At 37.0% G+C, this 11531-nt stretch overlaps 1 protein-coding gene across 1 annotated transcript; it reads right to left on the reverse strand.

Annotated features, from left to right (window-relative positions):
* Positions 1-209: 209 nt before the first annotated feature.
* LOC149567273 (phospholipid-transporting ATPase 1-like) lies at positions 210-11205 on the reverse strand. Its single transcript, XM_089820440.1, has 8 exons — positions 10872-11205; positions 8666-10758; positions 8189-8498; positions 7223-8042; positions 6827-6950; positions 6223-6442; positions 892-1350; positions 210-774 (listed from the first exon to the last, which is right to left on the reverse strand). The coding sequence occupies exons 2-8, from the start codon at positions 10461-10463 to the stop codon at positions 564-566; spliced, it is 3942 nt and encodes a 1313-aa protein (XP_089676566.1). The 5' UTR covers positions 10464-10758; positions 10872-11205; the 3' UTR covers positions 210-563.
* Between the last annotated feature and the right edge of the window lie 326 nt (positions 11206-11531).

The raw sequence follows: 11531 nt of genomic DNA on the forward strand, positions 1-11531 counted from the left end.
GGGTGCTAGATTCGTCTGATAGTTGCAAGCTGCTCGATGTACTTCATCTTTGCTAACGTACATACTTCATCACTGAAGCCACAGATCCACTCTATTCCATTAATTTTAACATATATAATTTTTAAAATTTAAACTTGGTCTGTAGTGAGATCATAAAAATGATTTAAAAATTTGGCGAACAGCTAGAACAAAATGGCCATCTGGTCAAGTTTCTCAAAAATTGCAGGCAAATTTTGCCTTAAAAAATAATACCATACACTCTATGAAATATGTACATTTGAATGACACCTCAAATAATCTAACACCTGGATCTCGTAAACAGCTCTGGACAAATACAATACAAAGCTAAGATTTACGCTGCCATGGGAATCGCCACACAAGTCAGAATTGCTTGTAGGCAAATATTCATGTACAGTGTTTCAATTTGATGATTCAATTCTGAACTACATTACAGGTAAAGGAACCGTCCATGCTGGCCTTATCTGGAAATAATATTTAATTCTACATCCAAATTACCTGATGTAATTTACATTTACTCGCATCAAATGATTGCAAGGCAGAGATCAAGAAGCAGATGAACCAGTGATTTGACTAAGCTCCACAGCAGAAGAGGTGGAACGTTTTGTAATTTCTACTTCCCTAGCTATCTGAATATCTGAAGGCCAAAATCTCACTTTAATTACTTTCACCAGAAAGCGAGGAAGCAATGCCAAACATATTATGAAAATGAGATTCAACCAAAATGATCCCCATGTAACTGTATGAAAAATGGCCCTGAAATAAGCATCATTCAAAAAGAAGTCAATTATTGAGCAAATATTTTTCCAATACCCTGATAAAAAAAGATGATAATTGCCAAAATGAATCAACAATTGGTATAATGTTACTTACCCATAATTTGGTAGTTGTTCTATTGCATCCAAAATAAACATGCATATCCATGTGGCAACAATTGATCCCCATACTACAATATGTGTAAGAGATATCCAGGACAATATGTCCATGGCAAGGGTGAGGTTTACCAGCACCACCACAGCAATGGTCCACAGACTCCCAATGCTCCATATGTCAATTGTACTGTGCCTGTAGGCTAGGTAAGGAACATATACAATAACAAGACTTTGCCACAATGTGTCCAGCATTGTAAGCCAGAAAAGACGTATATTATAGGATTCCTCCCTATGCCCAGCTACATATAGTTTGGGATAGCGAATTAAAGTCTCGTCACTTAAGTCTTTGTCCAGACAGCCTACAATTATAGTTGGCAGTGCAGTATAGATAATATTATATAAATTACCACTCCATTCATTTATAGCAGTTTGTGCAGTGAACGCTGTGTACAATACATACCTGAAAAACACCAAACAGAGGAGCATGCTGCATTAGCATTTGGGAAAATGATAGACTAAATAACATTCATGAAGTTAAGAATCTTAATTATCAAGACATAAATGCCACGAAAATAATCAAGAAATTGTGAAGAGAAGCAATGTTCATCATCCATATTTATGTCAGGAAAATGAGAAACTCGAAAACAGAGAAGTTACATAAAAAGACTGTTCATCTTCTTCACCTCAATAAGAAGTACAAGGCATAAGAAAAGAGTAGGATAGTCAGTCAGACCAACAGGCAACAAGCTCATGTCTAACATCCTAACTCCACTGGGCAGGTTTGAGACTTGTTCTAATCTCCTTCAGTATCATAGATTAACAAACATACTCTTTAAAGTTCTTCCTACTAGCCCAAGATCTGGTGATCCTCCAATATATCTCTTAATATATTGACAGACCAGGCAAACTCAAGCTTTAATTCATATCATGACTTGCCTTTAAGGACTACCATTGCATTGTTTAGCAATTTGTAAATAAGGTTTTGGCTGTTAGGAACAGATTTGTTCTAAGATGTTGCCCCTTGAAGAAGAGTGCATTTTTAAGGGATGTTGACAGAAAATAGGATCCTTGCAATTAACATTGTCATAGGTTAGTCTAGAAAAACCTCCTTTTCCCTAAAATTTTCATTTCTTAACATTTTTATCATGGCCCTGACTCAGAATTTCTCAAATACAGCAATTTTCTATTTGAGACAAAAATGATACTCATCGTTGTGATATGTAAAGATTGTGCACTGATTAAGAAAGAAAGTGAAAAGTAACTCAAAGGATTTCTAATTATAAAATCAACAAATGTACATGCCCAAAGCATTTTCCTCTACCTTTACCCATAGGTAGAAGAATAACTATATAAGCCCTGAATCTGAGCTTACCATTCATGTTGTTTGTGTAGTATTTATGCAGGTAGTTTGGGAATGCAGGGTTTTGATCAAGGTGGAAACCCAATTGTTAGTACTCTTAAGAATATGTTAGTGTCTAATAGTCTGTAACTTCTTAGGGAAGCATGATTCTCACTTATGTTTATACCCTGTCTGCAAAAGCTATAATGATGTCAATTAAGATTTCGTATTGATTTGTTTGAATTCCCAGAGATATGCCTTTTAATGATTTAAGTTTTTGATATTTTATAAAAACCTATATACAGTTCAGAACAACAAAATCATTTTTTGGGACCAGATCTCTCCTAATGTGCATCTAAATTTTAAAAAACAAAATACTTTAAATTTCTAGAACTCATTTGTAAGGCTTTCTCTCATTAAATTGACAGGTTTCTGATTGGAGCTTCACCATTGGTGTCAAAACTATTTTCACATTCTTGATCTTATCAGTGGACACCAGTGATGGCTTATTTCCCAAATATAAATGCAAAGGATAGTCTGAAATTGCATGTCTATGAATGAGGTGATAGGAAGTACATTGAAGGGAAAAGATAATGCATAGAAAAGATTCTACATTGCAGTATTTGTCAGAAGCTCCCCCCAAACCCATATGGGTTTTGTTCAGAGATAGGTTCATGTCAACTCAGGGTCCACCTGGGGCCCCAAGGTGAACCCAAGGTGGATCAGGCAAACACAATGAGGATTTGGGCAATCCCAGTGCAGGTCTGTGCAAACCAAAAGGAATAATATAAAACTTAATTTTTTAAAACATTTTAATAAAAAAAAATGTGCCAAATATCTAATTTCACATTTAATGATAAAATTGTGAAAATGCATGCACCATGAAGGTTGTGTGGTTTTAAAGGCCTTAATTTAGGCTTTCTGGTGGGGTCCATAGGGGCCTCTATCCCTCAACTCCAATGTAGAAATCACCCTTGAACCCCAACGCTATCCTTGACCCCTTTGAGGGGCATTGTTCATTAACACTTTGAGGGGCATTACCCCTCAACCCCACTAGCCTCCACTCCCAAACTCTCACTAGTAATTGGACCCACTAGTCTCCACTCCCAAAACCTCACTACTAATTGGATCTCTTATCACAAAAACTTAATTACAATAAGGTTAACACAATGTGATTGTGATCTAACACTTTAATTTGCTTGGACATTATTGTTGCACAACTTCCCAAAATCAATTTTTTATAAGGCAGCTTCTACATATGATGTGGCTAGGGAAAGTGGCATTGATACTCTCAATAGAGATTATTGAATATTGATTGTAATTGTCAAAGTGGTATTGATATTGACATATCAGTATAACAAAGAATAATGAATTTATGCTCTCTTTTTTCCGAACTATGGAGTTATTTAAATATTTTGTTTATTTTATATATTTCTATATGTGTGTGTGTAACGACCACCCATGTGAGGAAAACAATGGCTCATCACAATGCCCTGGAAACTTACCAAATGCAATAGTCTCAGTCTGAATATAGTACTATAGAAACCAACATTTTAAAAAAAAAATTATAGTCTCAGTCTGAATATAGTACTATAGAAACCAACATTTTAAAAAAATAATTATTTTTGTCAATATCTTCTTTTTGTGCTCCTAGTCAAGTAAATGAATGCTTCCATGAGATGTGATTGAAAGTAGCTTTTAGAATTATAGAATCCGGATTCAATAATTTAAAAGTGCATGAAGACATTTTTCAGGATTTCCAAACAAATTTCACAAAAGTACTATGTCAAGGACAACTTCATAGGTTTTAAGGTGCCACATAGTAAGGTTTATTTTACAACTATGAAAAAATGGTGGTTGAATTTGAACTATATGTGGACAAGAAGAGAAATAAATCTAATAACAAACTGATCTCGAAGCAGTAGATTATTAAATATTGACTATTTCACGCTCTGTATAAACTTTGCTAACTTTGGACAGCTACCACTAGATGGTAAACAGTTGTTTGTGTCTGAATAGCATTGTTTACTAAATTATTATTGTGTTGGCTGATTTCTAACTGGTTATTACCTGGCACTGTAAGTTATCTCTAGGCTCCATAAATTTATATCATTGCTACTGAAAATTGATTTCTGATTATTATCGACCATTATTGTTTTGGGAATAATGTGTTTTTGAGTCTCCTTGTTTTGTGAGTTGACATCACTGACAGAGAAAGAGTATCATGGTAGAGGACAGTATCAACTCCAACTACTAAAGACCTGGAGGAAAGATGGACAAGTGCAGCACAGGTTTGTCTGTATAGTCAAACCTTAGTAGAGTCAGTTTTTGGTAAGTCAGTGTCATTGGGTGATTGCCAGTCATCTTATATTCTTGACACCTTATCTTTGTTTTGAGTTTCAAATTTCAATCTAATTTGGTTTGTCATAGTTAGCTGCTTGCTTTGTTATAACTTATCAGATGTCATGTACGTATGTAATGAGTCATTTTCCATCTCTAGAATCGTTTTGTGCTTGACCTTTGTTAAGCCTCACATTGAGAGCCTTTACATAATATTAATCCTAGCCTAGTTTAATTGGGGCAATGGACCTTCAACTTCTAGCAATTTGTAAGCTGCTCTAAATGGTATTTACTATTAACCCATGTTGATGACTTCAGTTATTTTTACGCTTTTCAATATTATTAAATCCTTAAATATTAGAAACTATACCCACTTATATGGCAATGAAATTTATTTATAATATATATTTAATGCCAGTGAATGGCATGGGGATTTAGAAGGGATGAGATTATTTTGTTTCAAGAAGCTTTGGTAGGGAAACCACTGTGAAGATATTTACTAACCATCACTATCTCAACCATTTATTGGCATTGAACGAGCCTTTTATTCCTGTTGAGTACTGTGTGCAAATTGGAGTGATGGACTTGGTACATTTTTTAACCCTAGTTTTTGGCATTTTTGGGTAGTAGTTGCGGAGGGCAAGACTTGCTGGTAGCACAGCTGTCCTACAGGGAGTTTTTCGGATAGTTCCACTGATTTTTATTTGTTTATGATAGTGCAGACTTGCTGGTAGCACAGCTGTCCTACAGGGAGTTTTTCGGATAGTTCCACTGATTTTTATTCGTTTATGATAGTGAAGCTTATTTCATGGCTATTGGGAATTTATTGTTAACTGAAGAGGACTCTAGTAACTCAAGAAGTCAACTTCTTGCTGTATTTTGGCAGTAGGGTAAGAGAAAAGGGAGTCCAAATAAATTGTAATTTTTTTCATGCAACACCTAGAGGTTTATATGTTGGATTTCCTGCGTATTTTGAAGAACAAGAAGAGAATAAAAATCGTCCTGTGAATTGCATCGAAGTTTCCATTCAAATTCATTTTTTTGTTTTACCATGAATGGCCACAGGTATGGTGCTTTTTTGGGAGAGTTGTGTATTGTTGAATTAGTTTCAATGTTATACATTGAGGTTTTATTGGTTATACGTGACTCATATTCAGCCATGTAGCTTCTCATGTAATACAATTTTTTTTTTCTGCACCCTTAGACCTATTTGCTCAACTAATTATTCTAGACAACAACCAAAAAATTAGGCGAATAGTATTGAATCTTCTATTGCAGTACTAGTTTGTTGTGAGGAAACAAGAAACCATACAATATTATGGTACACTAAAACCATAGTGAACTAATATATGAAGCATAATTGGAATGCATAACATTGCAAAGAGTAAAGAATGCTGCAGGGAGCCAGAGTAAAATATCTTTCTGCTCAAGACCAAAAGAGAAACGGAAAGGATCATCAGACTTTTGCAAGTTCCCAGACCAAGAGAAATTCTTTAAGAAAATTTGCAAAAGCATAATAAACATTGAACCGTATCTTTCAAATCACAGCTAGATGAGTCTTATTAAACTTTGAAGCTGCATCTTTCAAATTATAATTAGACCAGCTTTAAAAGAAAAAATCTTAATCATGCATTTTAATCCATGTGTACTCACCAGAAAAGCATCATAACATATACAGCATTTCTGTAGAAGTTGTATAGGATCATATAGCCCATTCGATTATAGTTCCAGTGACCATGAACAAGCAACAAGCGTTCCAGAAATCTGAATTGGCCCATAGCAAAATCTGATGCCATTACAGCTTGTCGACCTTCTTGGCCACTTATTCCTACTCCAACGTCTGCCATCTGGATCATGGAAACATCATTCGCTCCTGCAAATCATAAAGTGAAGCTCCTTATAAGCAAAGGAAAAACTATAACCACTAGCATCTTTGTGCAAAGGATGAGATGAGTGGTAAACAGATTCCTTCAGTTAGCATAGAAGATAGTTCGCACACTGGAAATTAAGTAGTGCAGATCCAGATACTTCATTTAGTTTGCAAACAAAGGAAATGCATTTTCTCAAAATTCAATATAAACATTTAATAACTAAATGGTTTACTCATGCCCAGTCACAACACAATAGATGCCAAAAGAATGATACCACTAATAAAAAATATGAAACCCTCAACAACTTATTTGAGTTCTGTAGAATCAAATCAAAATACTGCATGAGAAGATTAGATGATACTGATGAATTAACAAAAGGCACTCACCATCACCAATAGCCAACGTCATATCATAGGTTCTGTTCTTTATGAGGGCAACTATACCAGCCTTTTGCATAGGTGCAACTCGACAGCAAAGAACTACTGTACATTTTGTTGCCAAATCAAAGAGCTGCTCACAAAATTAACAAACATAGGTTATATAACTTTTAGAAAGAAATTGTTGAAATAAACTTCAGTCAGTAATCTTCAAAATACAAGAAAAGAACAGCAAGCCTCTCTTCAAAATTAATGATTAACAAAATATTCTGGGCAAAGATCAACCCTCAAATAGGTTTTCATTGTGAAAAGATTTTTGGCTATTCAATGGAAGGGTCGTGCAAGATCAGCAATAATATTATAGAAAAAATAAAATAATTAATCTGTAAGAATGATGAAAAGTACCTCCTCCTCCAATGCACTTTCTAAGATATAGACAAGGCTGGTGCCATCAATTATAAGTGCCAGAGGCCTATGCATCCTATCTTCAATGACCTGTGGCATGTTTTCAGACAATTTTGCACTGGACATTTTACTTGAGCGTATGTCATCACCAGCAACAATATCCATATCTTTGTCTCTTTGCAATGAGCTCTTTTTTCTCTCTGCCTTAGGAATGCCATACATAGCCTTCGCATCTGCCAGAAGCTTCTGACAGGCAGCTTTGGACTTTCCATTGATTATAATCTGCTGCATGCTTGCAGTAAGAAGTTTACAGGACCATCCAATAGAAATTGCAGTTTCCTGTTTATCCCCCGTCAGAACCCAAACCTTAATTCCTGCTTGTCTTAGAGTCTCTATTGTTTCTGGAACACCTTGTTGCAATCTGTCATCAATCCCAGAGGCTCCCAGTAAGTTAAGACGACATTCAATACGAGTCGCAGTTTCTCGAAGCTTTCTTGCCCTGCCTGTTAATGCATTGTTTGCTTGCTCATAGCGATGATGCCAGTCTTTGTATTCTTCAACACTGAGATCTCTAGCCCCTATAACAAGAGTCCGTAAGCCCTGGGATGAATACTCATGCAAATGTCTCTCCGTGGAAGATATCAAGTCTGTGGAGGATCCCTCTGTGCCCAGATCAACATTTGAAGACTTGTCTATAATCCCAAGGATAGAACTATCTGCTCCTTTCACCAATAATTTCAAAGTATTATCAGGACACTGAACTATTACTGACATGCGCTTACGGTCACTGTCAAACTCATGAAGCCCTAGAACATCCAATCTGTGCAGGTTATCAAAGCAAGAGGATAAATTAGACGAAAGTGCCTTTGAATTTAGAGAGAGAGAGAGAGAGAGAGATGCCAGCTAAATTATTACTCATATATGATGTAAATAAAATGCAACTTGCTAGAAACAAGCAAAGAATACCTCTTCCTTTTTCCATGCACATCAATGACAATGTAACCAGATGTTCGGTCTATCAGAGTATACCCATAGGCAGCTGCAGCATAAGCTAGTGCCTGTTCATCAGGAGATTCACCTTGATACTCAATCAATTTCACACCTTCTGACGTTTCAGTTATAATGGGCACTACTGTATTACAAGCAGCTAAAGCAAGGAAATAATCATGTGCAAATCTTGTCTCCTGTGTGACATTATCGCTCTGAAGCAACTGCACAAGTCTGGGGTTCACTTTAACCTCCATCTTCACCTTCCAAGTCTCTCCATCATTTGCACCTGTACCATACAACATACAAATCACATAAAAATATTAACTAAAGATTAACAGGAACAAAGCAGTCAACAACCAACCATATATGTAAAAGTGGGGATGACTTAAAGCTAAATCCTGTTATAAGTTCTCCCAAACGACCTGTGAGCAAAAATGAAAATGGATTACAAACCTGACAAAATCTCCTTCTCTTCATTCTGCAAAGAAGAATTCTGGTAATTATACTCTGTCAAACTCTTTGAGGTACTGTAATTTGTCCCAAACACACTTGCATCTCGAAATTCCATCTTATTTTCTGTCAGAGTTCCAGTCTTATCTGAAAAAACGTACTTTATCTGTCCAAGGTCCTCATTGATATTCAGTGCTCGGCATTGGAACTTTGATTTAGAAACACTATCATACATCTTTTTATCCCTAATCATGAAATAAGCCTGTCCCAAACGGACCAGCTCCATGGATATATACAGAGAAATGGGTATCATTATCTGAAATATTATCACTGCCGACAACATTGCAATGACTACCTCTCCTCCTATACCATAGTAATTATAAACTTTGTTTTCTTCAACCTTGAAATACCTCTTTCTGAAGTAAGGTAGAGTACTGAGTTGTTCCTTATGCCGCCCCAGCCAGAGTCCCATGCCCAATCCCACAACTGCACAAATGATTAGGAGAAATAGAGACAAATATATTGTTTCTCTGTTCATGTGGGATTCCAGTCTGCTCCTTTTTGACGGTGCTCCTGAGTTATTTAGCATGACTTTAGTCTCTTGGCCAGCATAGACTACAACTCCAATAACCCAAGCAGTATTTTTTAGCTCACAACCACGCAATATTATGTTTGAAGGACCAAGTGAAATCCGTTTGCCTTCAAATTCCATGTATGCATGAAATCCATATATGTTCCTATTTGGCTCTTCACAGCGAATGGTACCTGAAATGGGTTCTTTTTCTGGCATCCTCAAGAGCGTTTCCTGCTTGGCATATCTGGTTTTCAGATTTGATTCTCCATCAAGATTGATCGTTTGGATATAAGCAACCCCACTTGAATCACTACTTCCCAGCAATACAATGTCACAAGGAAGGGTTTCATTTGCACTAATTTTCACCACCTCACCAACCCTGATCTTTTTCCATTCCTTCGTTTGAAAACTCCCCTCCTGCAATACCTCTGCGCTTCTGTTATTCTCTGTTCTGTCAGATCGGTGCCTGCGCCAATCTTCATATCCATCTTTGACAGCAGTAACAAGCAAAACAAATGAAAGTGGAAGAAAAGAAGAGATTCTGCCAAAGACTTGTAGCCACGGAAGTTGATTCAATACAATAAGCAAAAGGAAATAGATATAAGCGACCCGGTGAAACTGCTCAAAGAGATTGCGAGGCAAAAAGGTGAAGACTGTGTATTTGCTGGTCCTAATTTCATTTCCAGCAAACTCATACTTGTCATTTGTTTGATCCGGATCATTGATAAATATTAATCTTGAATTGTCATCTGATATTTCCCTCTGCGAGCCTCCTAGGGCATCCGAATCGGTGCCTCTCGATCCGTACCTCTTTGGGAATCCCGGCTCCTTTTCTGTTTTCTGAGACAAATGTTCACTTGACTGACGAGAAATTTCAAAAGCGGTAACTGAACTTTGTCTGCTATTTAAGCCTTGTAAAAAATTGTCAGAAACATCTGAGTAGTGTCTCTGCCTTCTGGAACCTGACTGCGATAATGATGGACGAATGCTGCCAGGCTCGCCTACTCCTAAATTCACCTCATTAATGGAGCCCTCCCGTTTTGAACCCTTGCGCTCCATTCTTGAATTGAAATTGGAGCTAGGAGCTGCTTCGCCAGGGGTTCCGAAATTCAACAATTCAGTGTTAGGACGAGGGGAATTAAAATTGAAGCTCCAACTTTGTACTGGTACTTCTGTTGACGTCGGGGTACGAGGGGAAGGGCTCAATAATGGCCGAGGAGATGTCATATGCCCTAGAGATTTGATTGTATATATTTTGCATGCTGATAATAATGCCTACACTGCGGGTGAATATGCCATTACAATAGCACAAGCTTATTCACAAAAAACATTGCCTCTTGCAGGAGCAGAATTCCCCACACCAAATATTTCCTCTGTACTCTATTTACTGACGACACTTCCTGGCTCAAACTAAAACTAAATAACGTGCTTCGAGTTTACCTCATCCAGCCCAATCAATGGTGCTAACAAGAACTGGCTTTTCCTTTCCTCCCGAGAAACGTTAAATCATGGACGCTTTCACCTGCTCAAATGACAAGGAAATAACTCAGATTGCAATAGAAATGCATGGTGAATTTTTGAAATGGGCTGGATCATCTAAAATCACAATTTTCAACAACAAAAATGAAGACTTACAAGTTGAGCCCGTTCAGAGCTGAGGAACCAGAAAAGTAACCCGGCCACGAAATTGGAAAAATTGGGCGACCCGCAGAATGAACTTTATGCAGTAATAAACAGCCTCCCTAAAGACTCACCCTGATTTAAATCCAGTTAGGCACAGCTGGGGCTGGGTTCAATCCCAGATGTTTCCCCCTGTGGCAATTATCGAAAAGCAATCTAATTATGAACAGCTGAATTATCAAATTAGTTTTCAGACCCGAATCTGAAAAACCATTCACGTCCTCAGATTGTCTCTACAAAATTCCCAAAATTGTCGGAATGTGATTCTTTCTTCCCCTCTAAAAAGATTAGGCCTTCCACAGGCATATCTTCCTGAGATTAAGGCTCGCACGATTTCTGTACCTCAGTTTGAAACGCAACCAAATTCGAACATTCGATCAACGGTAGGCGAATAGTCGTTATCCTCACGCCAATTATAACATCGCAATGAATTGCACACTCCAAAAGGAAAAATGTGTGAGATTTTCAAACTGTTCGAGATGGTCATTAAAGTCAAAGAAGGGAAGCGGACTGCAAAATGTTGAAACCATGTGTGTTGACATATTAAGCAGCTGTCTTTCTAAATAAAATATTTCTAGAAGGATTCCTCCATTTTTGACCATGACTAAACTAAAT

The sequence above is a fragment of the Cupressus sempervirens genome, chromosome 3 (assembly GCF_028749045.1).
Source record: "Cupressus sempervirens isolate cs-2001-9-10 chromosome 3, ASM2874904v1, whole genome shotgun sequence".
Lineage (NCBI taxonomy): Eukaryota > Viridiplantae > Streptophyta > Pinopsida > Cupressales > Cupressaceae > Cupressus > Cupressus sempervirens.